Source organism: Perna viridis, chromosome 7 (genome assembly GCF_037379345.1).
Source record: "Perna viridis isolate PV_CMFRI_1.1 ecotype Kerala chromosome 7, ASM3737934v1, whole genome shotgun sequence".
NCBI lineage: Eukaryota > Metazoa > Mollusca > Bivalvia > Mytilida > Mytilidae > Perna > Perna viridis.
Genome location: NC_142451.1, coordinates 32,905,399 through 32,932,009, shown reverse-complemented (window position 1 = coordinate 32,932,009; position 26,611 = coordinate 32,905,399). Strand labels below are relative to the sequence as shown.

Below are 26,611 nucleotides of genomic sequence, written 5' to 3'. Positions count from 1 at the left end.
AAGGTCTGTACAATTGATCAAATGTTCACAACCATGAAATTCATTTGACATAAGATGTTAAAACACATTCAATAATATAATAATGAATACTTAGGACTAGAATTTCAGTGGTGGATAGTTTTGGACTCGAATGTAATCAACTAAAGACCTACATTTTATGAAAACAATTTATTAGTGAACAAATGCTGAAAAAACATTTTTTAGCAAATATGAACAAAGTATATCACAACATGATAATAAAGACAGTGGCTAATGCCTATGATCTGCAGAAATGATGATACAAAAACATTCTAGAATACACTGCATCAATCTTATATTGAAGCTTTCTATTTCTGATCATTGCACAAAAATCCAACCTTGATCTGAAGGTCTCAATAATATACCTTTTATGAAGTACATAGATTTAAAGCACCTCAATGTCAATACAGTAACAAAACTAATACACAGAATCAAAGACTTTTCCATTAAGCATAAAATTTCAGGTATATTACCTACTTAAAGCATAGAACTTGGAAATTCTGTAGAGCCTAAATTGTGGGCTTTTCTTTTTTTTTTTTTTAAATACATTCATGAATACACTTATTAAAATATTCAGTTGAGTTGTTGGTTATTATGAAATATTGCACCTTCTTGTATGTTGATGAGCTGAATGAAGGAGATTTTATGCTTTATAAGTTTTTCACATTAAGTGTAATTACACAAGCATACTGAAGCACATGACAAGTCACCGGACTCCCCTTTCATGTTTAAATTCATCTTGGAAACAATAAAATAGAAACTTGTACCGGTATTTGAAAGGAAGCATCCTCTCAAAAACAAATATCATATAAATGTAAAAAATTATCAAAATTTCTTTTGATATTTTTCTTAGTAACCAGTCGACATGTGAACAGATGCATGGATGAAATCAGTATACAATGATACTGGCTTATAATGTTCACATATTTAGCAAAGCCTTACATTAGTAAGCATAGTAATATCAGAGATGGATTCACAGTTTTGATAAGAGTATTACATGCTGTAGCTGCCAGCACAGTGGTTTGAGTTTATGAGTTTGATCCACTGTCAATAATTTGACTAAAATGTCATTTTAAGGATATTTTGCATTTTAAAAGAATCACTGACAATTTTATGGATCAAACTAATGAACTTAGCCCTGGTGTCCGTCAGCCAAAATTTTGCATGAAATAAACAAAATCTTCAAATCCTGCAACTGTTTTATACTGTATTATAAGTTAAAAAATGGATTTTTTAAAAAATGCGACTGGAAATATGTGATGGTCATAAATATGAATTTGGCAAAAGAGTGTACATGTACTAAACAGGCATTTATTTACTAATTTTTTCTTTTAATGATTTTTTACTTGAAAAGTTTGAAGTATTAAGAAGTAAATTCAAGTTTAAATGTTACATCAATTCCTCAACAACCAGAACAACAAACAGTAGTCAACAGAAAACAAGAAAAATTGTTATAACAAGTATAAGGACTGGTAATTTCAACCTCAAGTACCATGTATAAATATATGTTTTATATATAAACATGCATTTTAAGTTCACAACATATACATGTATACTTGTGAAAAAAATTAAAAGAGTATAAAAGGGCAATATTGAAATGAAGGGGATGTAAATAATACTGTAAGGATAAGATATGCATATTCAGAAACTGTAAATCCCAATACAATGAAATACAAGTAGGAAGACCTTACTTTTGAAAGAAAATTATTATGCTGAACACCTTTAGCTTTAGTGTTGTTCTGTGAATGATGTTCTTACTCTGAATATTGACTTTATATATCAAAAAATTATAAGTTCAAGGGCAATAACTCAAACAAGAAGTTATTGAACAGAAGAAAAACTTTAAAATTACTCTATATCTTAATACTTTTAAATTGTCAATGCAATGTTTCATAGGAAAAAAATTCTGAACAATTAACTCGATACACATGTGGGACATTAAACTTTGGCTTCCACATGTAGGGGAATAAAAGCCTGTTGAAGGATAACACTACTGATTAAGCTTTGGTTTGAGACAATTTAACAAGTTTGGTTTCTCTTTTCATTGATTACTGCAATGTTCATTGTGTTTTCAATAATGATTTAAAACATTTTTGAAGACTCCTTACTGCTATTTATGATGAACTACTAAAACTACAATTTAATAGAATAAAAGCACCTAAACCTATAACTATTCTCATAATTAAGCTCTATATCAACACCAAGCTATGAGATTCAAAAACAGCTTTTCAATACTTGTCTATTGTAAATTTGGAATATCATGTATGTTAATTATCATGTACAATTTCTAGTATTGAGAAAAAATCTACTTCAGTATTGTGTAAAATTCCACAATACCAAAAACAAGCAGCCACATATTTTGCAATATTCCAAATAGTATATACCAGATATGTTTTTAGTAAAAGCAAAACTTCAGTGACATTAATAAATCAGGAAATTAAATTGGACAATTAGGTTCAAATTCAAGAACAATTTTGCAAAAACAATATTTGACAAGTACACAAAAAGATTTGTATATCGTAACAAATAGAATAAAAACATGGTGAAATTGTCCATAATCATCTAAACAAACTGTTAAAACCAAAAATATCCAAAGTTTAAAATTATTATTATTTTTTTTTATAGATTTAACTAAATTGCATTTTTATATCTGGTATTTTGGAATTTTTACTGTTGAAAATATTGACCATCCTCAAATCAATGCACAAATTCTAAAATTACATTAAAGAAATCTCAATACAATAAATATCAGTAAATGACCTTGTGCTACAATAAAGTGATAAAGGTTAAGTAGACTTGAAGAGATATATTTCACACCTATAATATATGTTCGACATCATAACTCCCTTTCAATTTTTATTATAGTATTTATACTGTATCCTCATCATGGCAATTAAAAATAAAAACAAGAAAAATTTCAAAACAATCTTGTAATCACAGTACTTGCAGTATTTTTAGGTAAGGCTTGCTATTGTTGAGTGCAGGTTTTATGGGAAATGTCATCAACATTTAGCAGCAGGTTTTTACTGTAAATGTACTAATTTTTTTTTATTTTACTTATTTTCATTATTTTCGCACTGGACAGAAAAAAGGGAAAAATAGTATATGTGAAATGGATTTTTTTTACACTATATATCACAAATCATATTTTGATAGGCAAAAATTAATACCCTGTATATGTTCATTTGATAGAATCTGCTAAAATTAGCAATCGCCAAAATTAATACCTTAACACCAACTACTTCATCTTGTAAATTGCTTCAAATGGTTTCTATGTAGAAGTAATACTATAAATGAAATAAACATTAATGTAAATGAAAAATAAATATATCATCAATAAATAATAATTAAAAGAGAATATTTTATGACAAATGTATCGAAATGTAAGCACATGCAATGAATAGCTGCACAACAGCACATGATATGTCAACCTTTTTTCTGGTGTGTTTGAAACACAAAAAAAAGGAAAACAATGAAACAAAAAAAGCAGCTTTTTTCCATTAAGACTTACACTGTATAAACAATTATTGAAATGATTCCTCAAAGATGTGTAGAAGGAGGGGGAGGTGGTGGACTTCAGATAACAAGCCTGCAAAAAGATAGGTGTATAAAAACATTTGCTTATCTGTTAACCCTAACACACTAGGGGGGAAACTCTCACAAAAGTAATGACAAATTTGGAATCTCACACATGAAAATATAAGTTTTGTGTGGGAGGTATTTGGTTAAAACTTCCTATGTAAAATACTAAATAATTGATTTTTTACATAAAAATATGCTTTAATATAAAAATCTCTTACATGAGACAGTGTCAATTATAGAGAATCTACCCCACATCAGACCTGAAAGGTTAACAGATATGCATTTGGATATAATTTTATTTACTGTGCATATCATCAAAATGTACTAATCTCATTGGAAAATTGGCTTTACACATGATGTTTCAAAAGTCCATGTAACACAATTTTGAGCTATTTATACAGGACATGCCCACAATTAATGGACTATACTGTTGTTGACCACTATGTATTGCCTATTTTCTTTGCATTTCACAAAATAAAATAGAAATAAATAAGAGATACAATGAACATATACTTATGAAATATAATTATAAGAATTGAATGTTTCATTTTTGATGTATCATCAACCCGTTAAAGCATTGATGGGTCGCACATTTTGGAAATGAAGCACCAGTGTGCTTTGAATATGTGCTATGGTCAATGCTTTTACACGCTGATGAAACATCAAAAATGAAACATTCAATTTTCATATGTTGTGTATTAACTTGCACACTCCTTTCTTCAAAAAGATTATAGTGTTTGAAAACAATAAGGCATGCACTGTCAAAGATTTAAAACCTGATGAATGCTATATCCTTATTTAAATGTAGAATGTCTTTCAAAGATTTCACATGAAAGTGATGATGCAGGCAGTGTGGCAAAATCAGACATGTTTCCCCTTGCACAACTATCAACTAGCATTTACTATGGTCCCTAGCAGTCACTCACAGCCTTAGAATAAATAGTCCATTTTGGTCTATAAATAGAGCACTACGGTGGTCATGTGATATAGATAGGAAGTCACATGGCAGGATATCACAAAACAAAGAATAAAATCAGTATCAAAATTATAATTCCTATCAACACAAATATGGCAATCCACTGTCTTCTATCTGAAATGGAAGGAAAGGAATTCTTAAGTACATTCATAACATTGTAATTGAATTTGTTGATCAATGAATTGCAAGAAGTTGTGAAGCTTATTCCAGTCCACATGTCTCGCATTACCCAAGTATATGTTAAAGCATGTATTTTGCAGAGTTGGTTGACATTGACATTACTGAAACTCTGTGCACTGTTGTATCTTGATATGCAAAAATTTTGTTATGGCATAATCTAAAGCAGATGAAAGCATAACGAGAGCACACCCAAGGAATTTACCAGTCTGACAGTAATAAGTTCAATGTACCTTAAAAATGCATTTTATTCAACAGATCAATGCATGTAAGAAAAATATGTATTGTATCAATTATACTCTGATATAGATAATACTTCACAGGTTAAGCTGTATCGTAATTTCTGAACTTAATATTTTCATGCATTGCTATGATAAAAGTGCATAAAAAGAAACCTTGCAATGAGAGAAATTAAGAGAACCAGTGGTAATCAAAAGAATATTTTCCAAGGATAAAGACTAGACAGGCAAAATAGACACACACAACAAATAACATGAAATAACCAATTAACACGTGCAAAGAAACAGAAGTAAATGAGCCATATAGACTCTACTAAAAACTTGGAGCATGGATCAGGTACAACAACTGGTTAAGTGTCCTCTGCTTTTCTAGAAACACCCACTGAGTTGTTCATAGCAAGTCACATCCAGGATACATGCAAGAGGGATGAAAAACTATGACATGGAAGACAAATTGGTTTCCATGGTTCTAAAGAAACCTTACCATTAGACATATGCATAACTTTGGCCATTTTCTTCATTGTTACATCCATTCTACTCTCTGTGTGGTCCATCTCTGTATGGAATTCATCTAACATTCTGAAAAACAAAATAAAAAAAAAACTCTGTCTTAAAATTAACAATGGAAAGGCTTGCAGTATTTTCAAATTATTGCTATACATTTCATATCTTTTCAAGATGGATTGAGAATTCTATGAGCCAAAGCCAACAAGTGACACCCCCACACCCAAAATTAAGTTCATGGTCAAAATATGAATGTCAGACAGGAAGTTGTTGTCACCAAAGCCCAAATTGAAACCCATAATTTTTTTATAAAACAGATATAAAAAGCTAGTGTCAAATTAGTGAGTGACTGTATGAAGAAATTGCAAAGAAATCAGTCAAGAGAAAGTGTGACAGACAGATAGACAAAAGTAAAACATCCTTTTGAGGGCATAATAAAAACAATAAAATTTAACAATAATCTTTAGAGTGGTTCATAGAAATTTTTGCATTCAGCCAAATAACTTAGGTGGTTTTTTTTTCAAATCAAGTTTTTATAGACGAATTGTAGAATAACAAGTTTCAGCGCCAATGAGTACTGTAAATTCAGAACTTATTGCCATGCTTTTATTGTGAAAAATGGGACTGACTTAATTTGCAATACTGGTAATCTGAACCTGCAATATGAAATTTTGAACATTATTTCTTCAAAATCATTAAATTTATAATCGCATTTTCAGCTACATTTCCAAAATATTACAAAAATAAATATATGCAATAATTTCTACATTCATATATGTTTAAACTGTGTATAGTTGTTTGTATGATCACACTCTTTGATGGAATGGTATAATGAAGACCTTACACATTTTGTTCTTCTAATTCATTCCCTATCTGTTGACTCATATTTTTCAGGGAACCAACACTTTTACTGATAAGGTCCATGTTCTCATCCTGGGTCCTCATTATTAACTGCAATATAAAGATAACAATTTTCTGGGGAATAAAACTTACACTAGTAAAGTTGTAAATCTGTATGGTGAAATGTCTCATGGGTGAAAATACGTTACTAAAGACTGACATGCACCTTAATGTAGTGTATTTGATAAGAAAATCGGCAGATTTTTATTGATGATGTTTTATTTGATTTACAGATACATTTAGCACCACTGAAAACACATAGGAATCCAACACGCCAAAATAAAATTTTATACATTTTTTATTCAGACTTACTTATATCACAAAACAAAATGTCATCACATGTATTTACAGATCAGTTACTCTGTGGTTAAGCCATTCATTTATTTTTTGATGCCTGGTCATTTTTTGTTACTAAGTTAAATCAATATAAGCGATAGGAAATGTATATATTTGTCCAAAAAAACGTCATGTACAGAACAGAGTCATGTAATTATAATTGAGATCCATCATTCATCAGTTTCAAATTTATAGTTGTGGGAATCAGAGCAGGAACTGTAAATGCTTTTACATTGTTAAGTACCAAACTTAAATGATGAGAGAAGTGCTTAAATGCTTTTAAATTTTACATTCCTCTGTATATTTGGAAAATGATTTGGAATTATTTCTTACAAAGTATGAGAAATCTCTACCAAAGATAAGCAGAGGACGCTTACCCTACCGGTGCACCTGGTCCATGCTCCCAGTTTTTAGTGGAGTCTGAGTTGCTCATTTGCTTTTGTTACTTTGTATGTATGATTTTAGTTACTTTATTTCTTTGTTGTGTATGTCTGTTTTCCATGTCTGGTCTTTGTTCCTGAATTACATTCTTTTGATTACCGCTATAACCTTGGTTCCCTTGATTACTCTAGAAACACCCGCCGAGTTGCTCATAAAAATTCAAGTCCGGGTAGATGAAAGAGGAAAGGAAAACTATGACACACAGAACAAATCAATTTTCATGGTGCAGATGGATACACCGTAACAATACCTAGGGTATGGGACATAACTCTTACAAATCATTGGAACGTTTGTGTAAAGCATTTTACATCAATCTCATGTAAGCATCAAAGTAACTAAGGAATAATTTCAATCTATTTCAAATGGTGAAATCGAGTGTGATAAAAACATATCAGTGATTGTAAGAGTTATGTCCCTTACCCCAGGTCTACCTCCTTAAATTATCAAATGTTCATAGTTTATTGTTAAGATAGTGAGCACAGCAATTAGAAATTCACCTGTTGCTGCTGGTTTGTATCTTCTATATACCTCTGGTTAGATCTCTCCATCTCTTGGTCAAGTCTTGTATACCGGTCATGTGGTCTGCTTGGGCCATTACTTAACAAGGCCTATGTAGAGAAATCAAGTACTGTAAGACACTTTACAAGTTCAACAACACGAAAACAACAAATCTGTGTAAATAATACCTCCACAAGGAACCATATGGTCAAAATATTTAAAAAAATACCAAACAGTTGGAAATAAAATTCATGCTACGGCATATCTGCATACAGCTTCTTTCAAAATATCAACTGGTTGTGATAAGTTGTTGTAGAGAAAACTTTTACAAAATTTTGAAATATTGAAATGTAATTCATCTGTAGGATATTTGATCAAGTCTAAAGGGGGGGGGGTGATTTATGGTATGTGATACAGGGTTTACAATATAGGATTTAATCAATTACTTATAATGCATGTACAAATGAAAAATATATATTTTAATCTCAATGTATATGATATATAGACAGCCTTAGATTAATTCTACGAGGAGGAATGACTTGGCCAGCAAAAGCTATATTTTTATATACCCTAGCTGGCCAAGTGGTCTAGGGCGCTGGACTTTGTGCAGGTGGTGTTGCCGTAGATGTCACAGTGGTACAAGTTCGAGTCCCACGTAGGGAACAACCAAAAATTTGCATTGCAAATTTGACAGTTCTAACATCGATGGCAATTTTTCAGACTCTTTTATAAGATTCTGAGACATTTATATATATATATATAACTCATTCATTAACTGAATCTGAGTTACTAATTACTCCATGTATCAATACTCACTTGTCTAACATTAGTTTCTTCCTTCCCTTTGACCTGTTTACTCGATAAGCATTCTTTCATGTTCTAAAATAGATGACTGATTACATCAATACAGTATATAAAATAAGTACAGATTTTATGTATGAAAAGGGTAATAACTCACAGCTTAAGGTTCTTCCCATGTCAAAATACATGTATACACAAAAAAATTGTCAATACATGTACTGTCATCATCTTAATTAATTATGGACTGAAACCTTCTAAAACGTTTGTATACAATACATCCTTTTTAATGCATTTCTTCTTTTCACCTAAAATATTTGGAAATGTGGTCTTGGGGATACATTCTTTTAAGTGATTTGAAATTTTTTTCAAATAAAAAGCATTTATTTCAGTTCAAATGTACACGTATTCCCCCTAAAAACCCAAGTTCAGGAGAACCTTCACAAGATGTAAAGTAACAGTTCACAAATATTTTGGAATTTTCACTTGTCTGTATAAAAATATATCTTTCAAAAATTAACAAAAAATGAGCATGAAAATCACATATGAGAAAATAAAGAAATAAATTATGAAGAAAGTAAAGTAAGAAATCTTTCCAGTATGTTTCAGCTTATAATGAATATATAGACATTCTTATGTGGTTATGTGTGTGTCCCAGATTTTTACTAGGAAGAAGCTGAAAATAATAAATCCTACAACTTGACCATCATCACCATTCTCCCATTTAACTGTTCTCTGTGACATAATGATAGAATGAAAAAAAAAACCTTATATAACACAGTAAAAATATCAAACACCAATACATCAATTAAAGGACAAAAACCAGAGATTTTCAAACCTTCATTTTGGGGTCAGAATTTCAGTCCCATTCCCAAAGAGAATTTTCGCAGAAGTGACATTCCCAGTAATGACATCATCTCAAGATTTGTACATGATTTAAATGGAGATTGGTAAGAAATAAAAAATTCTCTATCCACTCTACTGTATCAATTTGTCATTCAGACGTCACTGTATGGACTTGAATACAATGGAAACTGTAATTGTCCCCTTAGTCAAAGATTGTAATTAGAAATTGTTTTATATGTAGACAGATTATTTCCTGAAATTACAACTTTGACACTCTCTTTCCAAACTTCTTAGACCCCGGCCCCTTCCCCAAAACAGAAGGAAATCACTGGAAACCCCCGTGAGGATATTAAGCATGTTAAGATAGTAGTTCATTTTAGTCCTAAAGTAAACAGTTAGTACATATATGCTTTACTTATGCATACTAGTATGTACTTGTAGATTTGTTTCATACTAAATCTTCAATTACAAGTTTCTTCTTCACACAATTTAATCCGAAGAAAGAGACATTCCTAATAGCCGATGCAAGTCCACTTGGACTTGGGGCAATTGTAACTAAAGATGGAAAAGTGATTACCTATATCAGTCAAACATTGAAGAAGTAAGGCAAGATATTCACAAACAGATTGAGAAGGATTAGTGTGGGCAATCAAACATTTACACTTGTACCTTCATGGACAAAAATTCACTTTAATATCAGACCATTAGAAACATTATTCAACAACCCAAAGTCAAAGACTCAAGCAAGAATCGAAAGGTGGAAACTTAGATTACAAAGCTACAATTTCCAAATGAAGTATAAACCGAGTAAATCAAACCCAGCTGATTACTTGTCTAGACATCCATTTTCAAGCACACTGAAATCAAACATTCAGAGTTAGCAGAAGAATATGTTACATATCTGTCCGAAAATGCTGTTCTAAAAGCTGTGACTCTTGACAAGATAGTTAAAAGTTCAAAGAGTGATTCAATAATTCAAGATGTGATAGAATCGATAAGGTTTAACAGTAGGAAGTCATTGACAAGTAAAGAAGGGAATGATTATGATACTTATTTTAGAATTTGTTACGAGTTATCTGTTTTTGAAGAAGAGGAAGGACAAATTTTACTCCATGACACTAGAATTATTATACCAAAGGATTTAATGGACCATATAATTGATATAGCTCATGAAGGACATCAAGGAATTGTCCAAATCAAGCAGTTATTATATATATGTGAACAGGTGTATTTTCTGGGCATAGATAAAATAGTTGAAAATGTATGTAAATCATTTGTACCATGTCTAGCCACAACACTGTGAACTGATTTTGAGCTGGTGCAAATGTTTGATTTGACAGAAAACACATGATAGAGTCTATGTGTGAATTTTTGTGGACCTTATCCGAATGGTCAATATGTGATGGTAGTCAATGACAAGTATTTGCAATATCCAGAAGTGGAAATGCTAACATCACTCAGTGCTCCAGCTAGAAATTGAAAGGGGCAGGGTGCTGTTGAGCAGAGGGGCACTTACTACAAGTCTTCAACATTAAAGAAAAGTCCACAATATTTAAAGAATTATATTTCGTAATAATTGAATTTGAGCTGTGATGACGGGCATAATAAACCCCATGCTCAAATATTTGTTTCAAAGAGGCTTGATGTTATTGCAAATGAATGATATAAGTTTATAATTTGTGTATTTCACTATTTCACTATTTTATGACAGTCTCTAATTATTTTTAAAGTCATTCTGATAATTTGAACATGTGCAACCATGATCAATGTTTTGACAGTAACAAATGTTTTGCTTGATTTCATACATTAATTTCCATGTACAGTCAATGTACACAAATTGTTACTAAGCAGAAGAAAGTAAGGTGAAAAAAAAATGCTACTCTACCTACCCTAAACATTTTTGGCAATTCTGACTCAAGCACCAATAAGTCTATATTGTACCTATTTAGTCAATGTAACATATTTTTAGAATAATATAATTTCCCTCCCTATCTATCCTATTTTTTTTTGCTGGTAGCATGAAACAAGGCTGTCAGTTTTTGAGTGCAATAGACTGTTTTTTATGCCATAAACTTATATAATCTGCATTAATGAACATTTTAAAATAGAATAAACTAGTACCTTTACTGAAGTTCTTGTTCTTCTAATAAATGATCTTCTGTCTTCCAATTCCACTTCATCGATTTTAAATTTCTTTAAATTTTTCTCTACAATATGTGTCCAAGCTAAGGAAACATTGTTAGAAATTTTGCATCATGTACTTCCATATAAAACTCATTTTATTTGAAATGAGAAAACATAAAAGCACATGTAAGTCTTGTATTTTAGAAATCTCCATTCCTGTCATTTCAGACCCTGCCTCTAATTTAGTATATGTTTCAGTTCTTTTGAAGTCTACTTCCTAATCAAGCATGTTTGTACATGAAGGTAAGATAAAATACCTTTTCTTAGTAATTTAATTTTATACTTTCAGATCTATGCATTAATGCCTGTGAAATACATGTACATGTACATGCATGTGCAAGTTACAATGACTGTACTTGTAAAAGAGTAATCAAGAGAACCAAGAATCCAGTATAAAACAAAAGAATGTAATCCAGGGACAAAGACCAGACATGGAAAACAAACACACACACAACAAAGAACATAAAATAATCAAAATAATAGGTACAAAGTAACAAAGGAAACTATCAACTCAGACTCCACTAAAAACTGGGAGCATGGTCTAGGTGCACCAGAAGGGTGAGAGTCCTCTGCTTTTCTAGAAGCACAAGCAGAGTTGCTAATTAGGAGTCAAGTCCATGGTTGATGAAAGAGGAAAGGAAAACTATGACGCATTGAACAAATCAGTTTTCATTGTGCAGATGGATGCATCCTAACAATCCACATGTTCATGATGACAACCATAAAACTTCTGTAGTTGTAGCAACATGACCCTGTTCCAGAAGCCTAATTGTGAGAAGTCTAGCATGATACAAAAAGTCTGCATAGTTATGGCAAGCTCTGGCATAACATATAACTTGTGATATGGAAACTCTATACTCTGGTGCTAAAGGGATGTTGCCACAGATCATCAGATGAAAGGAAAGTTGACAATACAGAATTTGCGTCATTGCGTTTGTTGTATACTTTGGTCAATAGTTTTCCTTTACCATCGATCTTTAAGTATAGGACAAGATATGAGGTTGACTTCACAGTGACTGTAGTATCCATTATCTCAAGTTCTTGATGTGATGTATAAAATCCCTGAAACTAGGATTGTTTAAGGATAATATGTCATCTATACAGTGGAAACTGAGATTAAAGGATCGAGCTAAACAATTTTCCTAGTTTTAGAACAGATCAGCTATATAGTCAGCCTCATAAGAGTGAAGGAATAAGTAAGCAAGCAGATGAGCACTAATTGTTACCATTGGAATACCAACTATTTGTTGAAAAGGGTGTCCACCACACTGGACAAATGTTGTTGATAAAAATATCCAGCATTTTGAAAACATCTTCTTCGGTATATTTGGTAGATGATTTGGAATTTTTGTTTATAAAGTATGAGGAATCTCTACCAAGAACTATATATTTGTATCTAGGTGTACCATCTTTTTTGGAGTAATAGCAATGTATGATGTTTTTGAGTCGGGATTTTAACTGAGTATGGGGAATAGAAGTATAAAGAGTTAAAAATTCATAGGTTTTAATGTTATTGTATTCTGATAATAATCTTTAATTGATGGTTTCCAGAAGATCTTTCAAATTTTTCAGGATCTACATTGAATTAATACCACTACAGGAGTAACAAGTGTCATGGTAGAACTGAAGACCCTTTTTGACAGCTGTGAGTATAGAAGTTAAAAGTCTTGATTTGGTAGTACACTTTGCAGATCCAGCTATGTAGCTTTGTTTGTATGGATTCTTGTGGGGTTTAGGAATCCAGTACATAGACGGCAGATCACAGTCATCGTCTTTGGTAGAGAGACCAAAAGAAGATAGCACAGATTTATGGTTTTCCACTATCTATTCTTTTGAGAGTGTGGTAGCAGTATAGATCTTATTACTGCTTTTATTTTCTATGACTACCTCTGATAATAACCATTGGAAGTACGATAATATGTTTTGCAGGCAAAAAACAATGTTGTTTTGGGCTTTGTCTGCTGGTATGACAACATACATGTATCTGTCATGTATAGTAGACAATGTTTTTGCTACATCAGGGTCTCTGAAAACAGATGCACAATGTCACATTGACACTCAATGACCTACTTTAAACTATCATACATAGAATGCTAAAAAAAATCAAAAGGATATCAATTGTTTCTTCCAAGTCTTCTAGGTCCCATTCTATGCTTCTCAAACTGTTCCGCAGTTCATTTGTAGTCCAATCATATTCTTCTTTTGATACACTTTTTGGATCACTGATCAATTCAGACCATCTTTCATACAAACTAGAAGCAGTCTGTAAAGCCTTCTGTACTTCACTAAAAGAAAACCAAAACATATGAAAATATGAATGTCTTTGTCAAAGCAATACATTTGTGTGTTTATGTATGCTGTACTAAAGCCACATGCTTTACAGTCCTTGGAAAATAAAAAAAAACATTTTGTTGAATTGGTGATCAAATCAAATCAGTGTTTCATATGCTATATGTACATATACCTTTGGTCCCTTTGGGAGTTATAAAATTAGACCACCTCATTCTTACATTTGTACTTCTTGTAGGTGTGTAATGTACATTTACATGAAGCTAAGAACTAAAAATATAAAGGAAGTACATACATGTGTGTTACACATGTACTCAATGTATATGCTCACTGATCAAATTAAGGAAATTCAAAAAGATTACTCATGGAAGTGCATATGTTCATGTAAATATACAATTACATATAGCTTCAGAAATTATTGTGATTACATGTACATTTATGTCAGGCTACACCAAAACCATTGCAAAACATGCGGGTGTGCAAGCCAATCTTTTTTAAATTCATATTTTTCTTCATAATTTGGTTTTTCGAGGTACAGCAATTTTCTTTTGAACAAGTGAGCACTAACCCTTTATCTGTTTAAATAAATATTTTCATAGATAAACACAGCAAGGGATAAGTGTTTTTTACTTTGAAATTGGTATTTTTATGGGGAGTACTTTTCAAGCAATGAGCAATTAATCAGTCAAGTTGGTCAAACAGCTTATGCTACTTTACATGTACATGTATATCAGACTTCTATTTAAACATGTTAAACTTGTGGATACTGGATTTCCTTTCTCATAAATATATTTTGCTTAGACTTCCCTGACTAGGGCTCTTGGTTTTGTATTAATTGTTCCTCAATAAAAGTGTAATTATCCTTACACATGTACAACAACTGTACAACCCAAGTTAGTGTTTTATTTTTCATTATGTTTCATTTCAAAATAGCAATAAGAAAATTATTGAGAGTGTAACTGTGTGTAGTAGGGTTCTGTGGCAGGCAATGATTTCAATAAAAAATACTGATAGTTTCACAAAGGTTCAGGAAAATGTTACTCTTTGAACCATACACATGTAAGTAAATTATAGTAACTGTGAAAAGTAATTCTTTTGAAGGAGAAAGTTTTGAACCATACGTAAACAGCCATATTTCTATCTTTTTTCACAAATGCATGATATATAGATGTAACTGCCATTTTATACAACAAAACCAGTCAGATCCTAATTTCTTTTTAACAAAAAATATTTTGGATCAGTTGTCTAAAAATTTCAATCATTTCAAATGTAAATAATCTATCTCTTTATTCAATGCATTGCTTCACAAAGTATTATCAACAAAATGAATATACTGTTATTCTCTGAGGTGACTACATTTGTGTCTTCAAAGTTCACTATAGAAGTGACACAACAATTTGGGAATTTTCAATAGTTGTAAAACAGGTTTGTTAGCCAATGTTGTAACATCCTTCTGGAAACTTCCTTCTTATTTTATAGACGAACCTACATGTATTGTCTACTTCAACTTTACAAATGTTAGTGGTGAAACCAAAAGCATTATTACATTGTACATGACATGTATATTTTTGCAAAAACATTACGAAAACATTATTGAGTACTAGTTAGGCAACTCTACTGGTCAAGGAGTAGTTCTCACCAGCAAGTTATTCTCGCCAACTGATTTTTGTCATCTCTTGTGAAACAAGTTCATGCCCAAAAGCTAAGAAAAAACATCTAACAGATTGTGGATATTTTACTCTAAAAATGAGCTACAATATTTCATAAGTGATTGAAGCTCACTCTTAAATGTATAGAAATTCATTCAAAAAATTATCATACTGACCACTTGAGAAACTTTTGTCAAAGCAAAACGCTACATCTGTATCTACCAAAGATTTTAAATGTAGTCAAAACACCTCCTGAACATAACATTTCAAAAACCAACATGTTATTTGATCGAAACTTCTTAGACATTTCAAAAAAACTTTGTACAGTTGTGGTAGAACAAGGCATTCTTCACTGATCCCAAAACTGTTTAACAGATAAAATTACAAATATTTGGAATAATCTTATACAGCCTCCACAGATGAAATTATCCTTAATCAAATTAAGCAAAAATGGTAAATGACTTGAAATCCATTTTATTTGAAAGGAAACCAACTAAAATAAATGCTTTGCTTGCACTTAGGGCAAATGCCTTCCTCATATAATAATTTTCACTGAGGTTTTGGTGAGCAGATTGGCAAGAATTACTACTGTTTTGAAAACGTCGAGAGACGAAGATTTTTTTTCAAACAGACAATAACTGGTCATCTTAAATGGCATTCAATCTTCTAAATTATCTGTAGATTCAGGTGTCCCACAGGGTACCGTATTGGGCCCTACCCTATTTTTACTATTTATTAACGATCTGCCAACGCATGTATCGAGTAAAGCTCGTCTTTCTGATGATGACTGTTTATTATACAGGATAACAAATAAAATAAGTGAATGTAATGAATTACAAAAGGATTTCACAAATCTTGAACTGTGGGAATCAGAATGGCAAATGATCTTTAATCCAGAAAAATGCTGTCATAAATATTTCTGAAAAAGCTAAACCAAATTCATTTCAACATAAACTGCAGAACCACATACTTAAAACTGTACCAGACAGCAAATGGTGTCATTTTAAGTAGTGATCTTGATTGGAGTCCACATACTATGTTTGTTTGTTTGTTGGGGTTTAACGTCCGAGCAGCAATATTTCAGCTATATTCAGACGATGAACATGAAATGGATGATAAAATGAACATGAAATGAAAAAAAAAGGATGTGACACAAGGACAATAGGGTCGACAAATTTTGATTGCTACTGGAAAAAGGGGGGGGGATGGGTAAGGTCGGGCAATTTAGCCTCCTGTGGCGGAGCGCAAAGGTTCCTACTCCTATCAAATACCACAGCAGGGTTCTTTAACGTGCAAGGAACGTGGCATCTTTCCCAACACGGTGCACCACTATGGTTTGCGGTCAGGTTTTCCGTATTATAGCCTGACAACCCCAGCATGTAACACGCCAGGGGTACCCCATTCCACCACCTGGGGCACACATCCCAGTTGCTCTGTGGGCAGAGCGCCTAGCCCCCGGCTAGGTTTCTGAGCACTATTTAGTCGCCTTATACGACAAGCTTAGCACTGCTGCAGGCCTATTCTTTTAACACCCGGACCTGCACAGGGCGAGTCCACATACTAACAAAATAACGAAAGCCAAAACCTTAGGCTTTTTACGTAGAAATATGAAACAATGCACATGTAAGGTTAAAAGCCTTATGCACACATCACTTGTGTGTTCAATCATAGCGTTCTCCTCGCCAGTTTGGGATCCATATAAACAAAACCAAATTGCCCAACTTGAGCAGATTCAGAGAAAAGCTGCAAGGTATGTATTCAATGACTACACAAATAAAACACCAGGTGCTGTGACTGGCATAATAAACACCCTTAATTGGGAGAGTCTTTAATCTTGCAGAACAAAAGCAAGGCTAGTTTTACTTTATATGATAAATGGGGGATTAGTGGAAGTTATAAATGATATGCTCACACAATCAGTTAGGCACACTAGAGGCCAACATAAATTAAGGCAAAGTTTATACAAAGAAAGATTCCTAAAAGTATTCCTTCTACCCAAACACTGTAACAGATTGGAACAATCTCCAAGAATCTATCTGTATGTCACCTTCCCTAGAATCCTTCAAAAGAGGTATCTCCACGTTAACATTTGAAGGACGTTATCTAGCTAAATAATGAAAAAAAATAACCCCAAACACTGTACATAATGTAAATATGTTTAACTTTTATGATATATGCATGTATACAAGTATATATTTTAACACTAATTGTAATGAATTGTGAACTTGTCTTTTAATGTTAAATCTCCGACCCCATTTTCATGTACATCAATGTATATAGCACGGTAAGTTCCAGGAAGTTCTACACTCCTTGCGGATTCTACTCTCGTACCGGAAGATGATGATGATGATGATGAGATCTACATGCACTTGCTCACAAGCATAGTCATTACGTACAACTGAAAGGAAAAAGTCACGCTACCATAAACTACCATAAATGAGATATGTTTTCACTTTATCCATAGACTGTATTTAAAATACCGATAGCATAAGAATGTCTTGTCTTCCAATGAAAAACTAAACCACTACATTCTATCATGACAATCTAAAGGTGTCGAAGTAGACAGGCAGAAAAATAACAATTAACTACAAATTTTACAGCAATATTTTTGGCTTGTAAATTTGCAAAAATACTTACTCTCTAACAACGAAAAAAGGATCGTCTAGTGACATTTCAATAACCAGGATGGTATAAAGACAGTCAAAATTAACAGACAATTAAATTTGGAAACATTTTTATCGATCTTTTCGGTTCTAGCGCAGACCACAAAAACTATTTCCGGTTTTCTAAACCCCGGTACGTATCGAAAATATTTCCGGGGTCAAAGGTTACAAATAAGGACGTCCAGAGGTAGGTCCTGTTTACATTTTTTACAAACAATACTTTTTTCGAATTGCAAGAAGACTTAATTTTAAGATTATTTTTAATTTTTGCACAAAACATATAGTCAGTGATAAAAATCATCTAATAGTGACGATATCAATTTTTATACCTCAATTTAAGTCTCTAGTCTAGTGAAACCGGGCTTTGTACTGTTGACTGTTGTGAATTTTAAGAAAAATATTGGACATTGTTTAAATTGGAGCCAGTTTAATTCTTCCTGTCTTCCATTGGCTGCGATGATCTTGAAGTTTATAGATTGATAAGGCTTTCCTTTAACTACACGCTGCCGGTTAAGATTTTTTAACACTCCATGCATAGACATGAGTACTAAATAGCGTATTTTAATCAATAATTTTCAGTCATGTCTATAATTAGTGCGGTGTTTCTTTTTGTGATAATGGGTTATTATGTAATACTTGATTTGTATTACTCATAGTACAAAATATTTAACGAAAATAACCCTGCTAATATCTGTCGAGTCTGGTTCTTTTTTAAGTTCGACATAAGCGAATGAGGGTCATCGAGTTGACGTTATAGAAACTCAACCTTGTGGGATATTAGACACATTTCGCAAGAAACGACCCGAGATCTTGACTTATTTTAGATTTATATTTAAAACACTTTCAACCCTGTTTAAGTTGGCCATTTCAACTAAGATTTAGGTCGATAACCTTGCTGGATATGTCGAAAGGTAAGAAACGCCTTATAACTGTTCACTGATGTAATAATGATTCTGAAAGGTATATCTTTTAAGTTATATTCCTTTCAACTGACCTTAAATTCAAGCCGCACCATCGCTGAAACAAAGTAACAACTTGTGATATTTAGTTTCTACATATTCAATAATAAAAGAGTTTATCAAAAGAAAATGAACAGTTATTTTCTCTAGTCTTCGTCATACATTTAGCTTCTAATAAGTTTGGTGCCTGTTATGAAGATATCTATATTTTTTTCTAAAGTTTATGACTAGTGGTTACCACTAGCACAGTAATGGCACAAGACGGATAAGAGATTTCTCCGGTTAGACTATAGCTCGGTTCTCCCTCCATGTTCATCCAAGGTGATCAATCAAAACCATTTTTATTACTCTCTGTTCTCTATGAATTGATAAAAATACACTATCGCAGAAAATAAGACGTTAATTTATAATAAAAAAATATTGTTTTTGACTTTGAATTGACCACGCTGGTTATAGCCGAGTAATAGCGATGATCGGTAATTTGTATATACATAATGTAGTTCCATGATAAAATTACTGTGTATGCACACCGTGAACGCTTGGATAAAGCGAAACACAAAACGTGTATACAAACTGTTTTAACTGTTTTAAAAAAGAAACATTTACTGTTTTTTTGTAAATGACGTGATACAAAGTGGTCCATGAATGCACCCCGAAACACAACTTTGTTTTTAAATTTAATTTCAAAATATTGTGCAATATTGTATGCAAATAAGTTGTGTCCTTAATGAACTACAATTTCCAATGTTTAGTGTGTCAAAAACTAATATTGTGTCAACACTTACCCCGATCGAACATAGTTTAAGTGGCTGCGGTCGTATCATATTGCGCTCGGCGAAGCTTTTTTCATACTTCGTACGTTTATTTTATGTCATTTACTTTACAATGAACTGATCTACCAACATTGTAAGAGAATAACCTTTATAAAAGTTATTTAATGAAATTGATTAATTTTTTTTCGGTGGTGTTTTAGGTTACTTGTACGTAGATATATGAGTCATCTAATATGACATCATATACAAATGTACCGGTTGTTATAAACATATGTCAATATGCAGGAATCCTGTGTACAATGTTTATACTATATTTTATTCTCTAATCTTCTCTTGCGTAATCAATCAATACTCGTTCACTCACCCATGTGATCTGGAGAACGGTAATAGAATTGCATACCTTTCTTATGTCATTTCTATACCAACCTTACTACCCCAATACTTTTGATTTGTCATCCACAAAACAAACAACACCATAATTTTCTGTGTGGCCTGTGTTATTCCAGCCTGTGGTGCATTGGTACACATGTCTGTGCGGCTTGTGTCATTCCGGCCTGTGATGCATTGATACATATGTCTGTGCGGCCTGTGTCATTTCGGCCTGTGATGCATTGGTACATATGTCCGTTCGGCCTGTGTCATTCCGGCCTGCGATGCATTAGTACATATGTCTCTATGGCCTGTGTCATTCCGGCCTGCGATGCATTGGTACATATGTCTCTATGGCCTGTGTCATTCCAGTCTGCGATGCATTGGTACATATGTCTGTAGGGCCTGTGTTATTCTGGCCTGTGGTGCATAATAGATTCATATGTCTGTACGGCATGTGTTATTTTCGCTTGCGATGCATTGATACATATGTCTGTGCGGCCTGGTCATTCTGGCCTGCGATGCATTGATACATATGTCTGTGCGGCCTGTGTCATTCCGGCCTGTGATGCATTGGTATATATGTCTCTATGGCCTGTGTCATTCCAGTCTGCGATGCATTGGTACATATGTCTGTACGGCCTGTGTTATTCCAGTCTGTGATGCTTTGATACATATATCTGTTAGGGGGTTTGCCATTCCTGGCTATTATGCTTCGAGAAATATGTTAAGAGTGTATCTTTCCTGCCCATGTTTTTGCTAATTGTTCTTAAACAAAATTAAATCTATATCTCACTCTTTAGTCACGTATGTCCACCTTACCATTACAGGGAAATATTCCATGCATGCTGTGCTAACAGTAATAACATTAAAACTATGCGTACTGCCATATTTCCTTTTTATTACATTAAATAAGAAAGTGTATTGCAACATTGTGTTGTGGTATTTTAGCAGGCAGAAGAATGACTCACTATACCATCAATGAAGTAACTCCATCAAAATCCGACATCACTTTTACAGGAGTACCTTACCCAGATTTGGATAGGACAGGTATGTGGTACTTGTAGATTTAAGAGACTCTCCATGTAGAAATAAAACAAATACTATGATATGGGTGGCAGGGGGTAAATTTTATCCCACCAAATGTTTTGCTCCAATGTAATGTTAACAGGAAGAACGGGCATTTTTTCTATATCAAAATTGGATGGCTCAGAATATATATTCAAAGTTCCCTAACAATTCAACTAAATTATAAACAGATCAAAGAGTTATTTCCCTTTCTTTTAACTTTGTAGTGCTTTTTATATAATTTTTTTCAAGCATTAACATTTCAGTAAACTGCAAAACAACATCTTTTATTTAGAAACATGAGTTTGTATCCTCAAATGAATGAAAATATATTTTTAAAACAAAAATTTGTACATGTGCCACCCTGCTTTATTCTTCCATGAACGCTCTTAAGTTCCGTTTTAAAAAAATATTCTGATAGGTCAGTAATATTTCATGTACATTGAATTTACTTTAATTCTTGGATAAAGGAGCAATTTGTATGGAATGCTTTGTTTTGTTGCATTTTACTTTTAATCAATATCAGAGTCGAATATTAAGTATAGGATTACACATCTTTATGCAATATTTTATACAAAATTTTTACACATAAGAAACCCCACAGAGAAATGAAAAGTGCGAAATGTTCAGAAAGTGTCAGTTTTGAACTTTTTACCGGAGTTGTTGTTTTTTGTTTGATTTCCTTCATAACTAGAATCATTCGATCTAAATTAATAAAAAGGTATTATGGCATCCCCCGTCCGTGACAGTGATTACTGTTTCTAGCTGAACCTACAATGTAGATTGAAAATTTAAAAAAAATAGAAATTTGTTTAGAAAAAAGTTTTCAAAATATATTTTTGATAATTCAGTTGAATTTTTAACACATTCGTATCCGTGTGCAGTTAATTATCAATTGTTGTATTGATATTATTTTACCAAGTGCACTTTCTGTCCGATGCGTATTCGTATTCGAAAAATCAATAAAAATCCCGAAGTTTTATTTTTATCTTGTATCGTAATTCCCAAAATTTCATTTGACAGTTATTCCTAAATTTGCGGTTTCAGAAAAACTTATATTCAATTATTTTAATATGTTCTAATTTTTTGTGGCTTGTCATTTGAATTTGATTAATGGTTTCGGTCGAGTACTACTTTTAATGTTATTTTTTGTGAATGTTATGGTTGAATCGTACCTTTTTGCAAGTGTCCCAAATGTCAAAGTCACGGAAAATTCTAAAATAAAAGTCAGGTTCAAATCCAATTAAACGTGCATGTGATATAATATTACATAACATTCCTTCCCGTCTACAGGAAGAATACATTATCTTTCTCAGACGAGACTTTTTTTGTGGGTTAACCAGGATTTGTTTGTGTTTTAATCTTAATTACTGACAAACGGATATGGGATGAGGTTTCCAAGACGCTATTAACCCTAAACACCAATAAATATCAAGGTTCACAACATATATGTACTAGTCTCTCTACCAAGTACATGGCGAGGTGTATTTTCCATAACAAATAGTTGTACATGTAAAACGTGTACCATAACTTACCGTAATTGTTTCACATATTTGACGCTTTTTTTTATTAACCATCTGACCACATTAACATGTTAGTACGATGAAAGATTTATACGACTTCTGTTATTCGTGGTAGTAATGTGAAAGGGAAAATTTATATGTCTATTAAGTTGGTAGTTGTTTTATTTTAAGCGGGAACATAATTTTTGGTGTTCTTGATACATTGTCTTCTATAAAGAATTCTGACTTTCACATTAAGTTTTTTGTAAAACCAATCAACTTTAATTCTGAAGAAGTCCTTAAGTACCAGTCTTTATAAAAAATCAGACGAAAGGTGATTCATGCATATCAAAACCCCACCGAATTCACTTTTATTTCTTATTCAGAATCAGTTACAGACCACATAACCATCCATAGTTTTTCATTTGGGTGTTGCGCTTTTCAGCTAAATGTTATACAGATTGTACATGAAATCAGCACTTTATACAGTATAAATATGAAAATACCCATTTTATGATACCTTTATTAAGTAATGTGTTTAAATATTGTATGAAGACAGATGTTAAATAAATAAATATTTGTATTAGACCACTAAATCTGTACGAAATATTCACTTAAAAAATCTCTGCAAGGATGATCTATACAGTCACTTTCTACCAATACAAAAACGGTTTCAGTGTTTTGTCATATTTCAATGAAATTAAATAACTTGCATACTACTACATGTAAATTGAATCTGTGAAATGTTGTCAGATCTATATATTTGGACTACCTTCATCACCAAGTTGTTTTTCTCCTGTTTTCTTCCTTTTGCCAAGAGTGAATGAAATACATAATTTCCTTGTTGCTCATTTATCATTTGATCGTGGATTTTTTCCTTTATGCTGTTGGAGGTAAAACTGTATTTCAGCTATTTTATTACTTTGTTTTTTATTTGATATGTAAATGACAAAAAGATTTTAAAAAATGTTTAGCTTTTAGCTTGCCGGCTGTTTTCTGTTTAAGTGTTACCCAATCATGTTGTACATTTAGGTAGTTACTTGTATGTATTTCGGAAACTTTTCAATCAACATCTAAATGTAGAATTATAATATTTTTAAAGCAACACTCGTAAAGGAACATTTATTCTTTGTCTTTGTTCTTGCCCTTTTCAAAAAGCATTTATTTGGAAATTGTCAATCTTTATTCAAATAAATTGAAGTTTTTTTTCCATTTTTTTATTGATCAGATGTTCATAAAGAAAGTTTGAACATTTATTAAATTCAATATTATAACAGCTACAACAGGAAATTTCTTAACTTTAAACATATTTTCTTTCTGGAAAATGAAAACTTAGAACGTCAGCACAGATTCTAAATGAATGAATTTTTTAAAACTTTTATTAAAACACATTAACCCTTGAGAGCTGTTGGACTCGTGAGGCTCTTGCAATTAATATACCGGAAGTTGAAATTCTGTATAAAGACAAACTAAAATTCAAATTAAAACCAGTAAATTCTGTATAAAGACCAACTGAAATCCAGAATCCATAATTAAGACCAGTAAATTCTGTATAAAGACTAATATTTTTTTTTATCGCGAAAGCAACAGTTGAAAGATGATTCACTATTAACCGGTCAATTTCTATTGTATTTAAACACATTAGTTAATAAAAGGCCATATGAACTTATGCATGAACGGGAAAGGATTACCCACACATATAAACTCCCAAACTGCTGAAAAGAACAAAATACAAGGCAAAACGGTGAAGATCGAAATGTTTAAATGTTTAAATTTCTTTATTTTTTGCAGGACACTGGAGCATTTGGGGTATAGCATTACTGTTTCAAGCTAACCGAAGTGTTGGAATGGTTAATGCATTTATGCACATGGATGTACTACGTCAGAGGAATGTGGGTCACGTGATAATCAAACAAACTATGGAACTGAAACCGATTTTGTACCGTTACACCTACAAGACCCCAATAAGACTGAGATATATTTTAGAACTTATGGATGTCGGTAAATCATCGGTCATTTTTCATTGCAATCTGTATGATGCTGATACGGGAACATGGCTTGGCAAGAATGACTTGAAATTCGTTCAAATAAATACCAAGACTCGGCGTCCGTTGCCATTCCCAGACTGGTTTCAGAAGGAGTTTGCTCATTTGTCAGTTTCCGGAAAATTTTTGCATCTTCAGAGATCTATATTACCAGAGACACCAGAAAGCTGTTTTAGGTGGGATGTAGATTTACGACACAGTGATCTTGACAAAAATTACCATGCCAACCAGGCAACTTATATCAAATTATGTATGGACTGTGCAACCAGAGCCGCCAAAGCAGGGTACTTCCGGTTTTATAAAGATGACATGTGCTTGTTTAACGTCGATCGTTTCACAATCACGTACAATGGAGAAAGTTTCGTGAATGATAAACTAGAACTTTGTTGTTGGCAAGATGAGGAAGACGAGTCAAAAATATTCTTTTCTTTTATAAAGAATAGAAAGCAGATTGTGTTTGCCGAATTCGTATTTGGCCGAGAACGATTTAATCTGCTCCTTCCGCCTAAACTTTGACATTTCTATTGTATTGAGGAAACCTTTGAAGAATACTCATGTAACTGTTTACACTCAGACAATTTTATTTTTTGCTTTCCAAATATGTAATAAATGAAAGAAAAACACGAATAAATTTGTCAAAACACAGATTACTGTCATTATCTGCATAGTTTTGTCCCTTGAAAGTTGTTATACATGCATGAACATAACAAATTCATGTAGTATATTCCAAATACGCACTGCATCAATCATAATTATCCTGGGTTAAATTCACTTTAGCAGAGAAGATTAGGGACTGGCGCAGTTCCTATTTTCATTTAGGAAAAGACTTTGTCCTATCTTCTAAAATTACTAAAAAGTTTACGTTTTATATCAGTTGTGCAAAAAAGTGTGTGTCCTATCTAATATATTAGAAATTAGATACGTTTTAAATTCTGAATACTATACAGAATTATTGTTTGTGAAATAAATTAGTTAGGCTTTGGAAAAAATATTATATATGTCTTTCCATTGATTGTAATAAAATAAATTGTTGTCCTATCAGTATTGAAAATGAAAAATAAAACTTGAGTCCTATCAGAAGATAAAAAAAAGTTTGTGTCCCATTGCATTGTGCACGGGTCCAAATTCCAATAAATATTGACCGTTCTCTTATGACTTCACAGCTGTTATGAAATATTTCTTGTGTTAAGCCTTTAACGACTTGTCCAGCCTGTCTGCTCTGTCAACTTACTTTGATTACCTCCCTTAGCCTGGAATATTGATAATTGCATCAAATTTTCATCAACTAGAGCAGAGAATATGTGATATTTCCTTTTAGATCACGGCTTTTTGAAAAAAAGGAAACCATTTGGCAATCTATGTATCAAACTGAATCTTAAATATTTAATTAAATCTTTGCCGTTTTTTTTCTTCAAAACTGCCTATTTGCAATCTGTCTGTCATTTAAGGACACCATTAAGTGAAAAAAGGTTGAAAATCATTATATTTGTTAACTGTGCAACTAGTTGCTAACTAGTTCAGTCTAAAAATACCAGATATTGAATTGTTTAATTATGGTAAATGTACAACATATAATATTGCAAAAATTATACCATCACTACAGGAAACTGAATAAAATACCGATTCCGGACAGCTACAGTTATGACAAATAGAAAACCATTATACTACAGGCATTAGTAACATCACAAACAAGGAGTATTATGAAATTTAATACCATCTACATTTTAATATGATGTATGTTTGGATGCATGGTATGCGTACTAGATATCACAGATGAGAGAAATGAAAATGGTAA

General features: G+C 32.3%; 2 protein-coding genes across 3 annotated transcripts; one reads left to right on the top strand and one right to left on the bottom strand.

Moving 5' to 3' along the window:
* Positions 1-153: 153 nt before the first annotated feature.
* LOC148612361 (syntaxin-6-like) lies at positions 154-18,222 on the bottom strand. Its single transcript, XM_088593709.1, has 8 exons — positions 18,075-18,222; positions 13,615-13,784; positions 11,437-11,531; positions 8,488-8,550; positions 7,671-7,781; positions 6,341-6,447; positions 5,477-5,571; positions 154-4,690 (listed from the first exon to the last, which is right to left on the bottom strand). The coding sequence occupies exons 1-8, from the start codon at positions 18,107-18,109 to the stop codon at positions 4,614-4,616; spliced, it is 753 nt and encodes a 250-aa protein (XP_088449835.1). The 5' UTR covers positions 18,110-18,222; the 3' UTR covers positions 154-4,613.
* Positions 18,209-25,461, top strand: LOC148612360 (uncharacterized). 2 transcript variants are annotated; one of them, XM_088593708.1, is made up of 3 exons: positions 18,209-18,287; positions 21,153-21,251; positions 24,563-25,461. In XM_088593708.1, exons 2-3 carry the CDS (start codon positions 21,164-21,166, stop codon positions 25,330-25,332), a joined length of 858 nt encoding a protein of 285 aa, XP_088449834.1. In that variant the 5' UTR covers positions 18,209-18,287; positions 21,153-21,163; the 3' UTR covers positions 25,333-25,461. The 2 variants fall into 2 exon arrangements, with proteins under 2 accessions (XP_088449834.1, XP_088449833.1); XM_088593707.1 differs by lacking the exon at positions 18,209-18,287 and adding an exon at positions 18,781-19,011.
* The last annotated feature ends 1,150 nt before the right edge of the window (positions 25,462-26,611 follow it).

What these genes read in the sequence shown, in the direction of transcription:
- LOC148612361 (XM_088593709.1), bottom strand. Translation starts at nt 18,109, where the DNA reads ATGTCACTAGACGATCCTTTTTTCGTTGTTAGAGA. An exon ending in AAGAAACTAATGTTAGACAA is followed by an intron (nt 7,782 to 8,487) that starts GTGAGTATTGAT and finishes TTCTCTACATAG; the next exon opens with GCCTTGTTAAGTAATGGCCC. An exon ending in ATACAAACCAGCAGCAACAG is followed by an intron (nt 6,448 to 7,670) that starts GTGAATTTCTAA and finishes TTTATATTGCAG; the next exon opens with TTAATAATGAGGACCCAGGA.
- LOC148612360 (XM_088593707.1), top strand. An exon ending in CCCAGATTTGGATAGGACAG is followed by an intron (nt 21,252 to 24,562) that starts GTATGTGGTACT and finishes TATTTTTTGCAG; the next exon opens with GACACTGGAGCATTTGGGGT.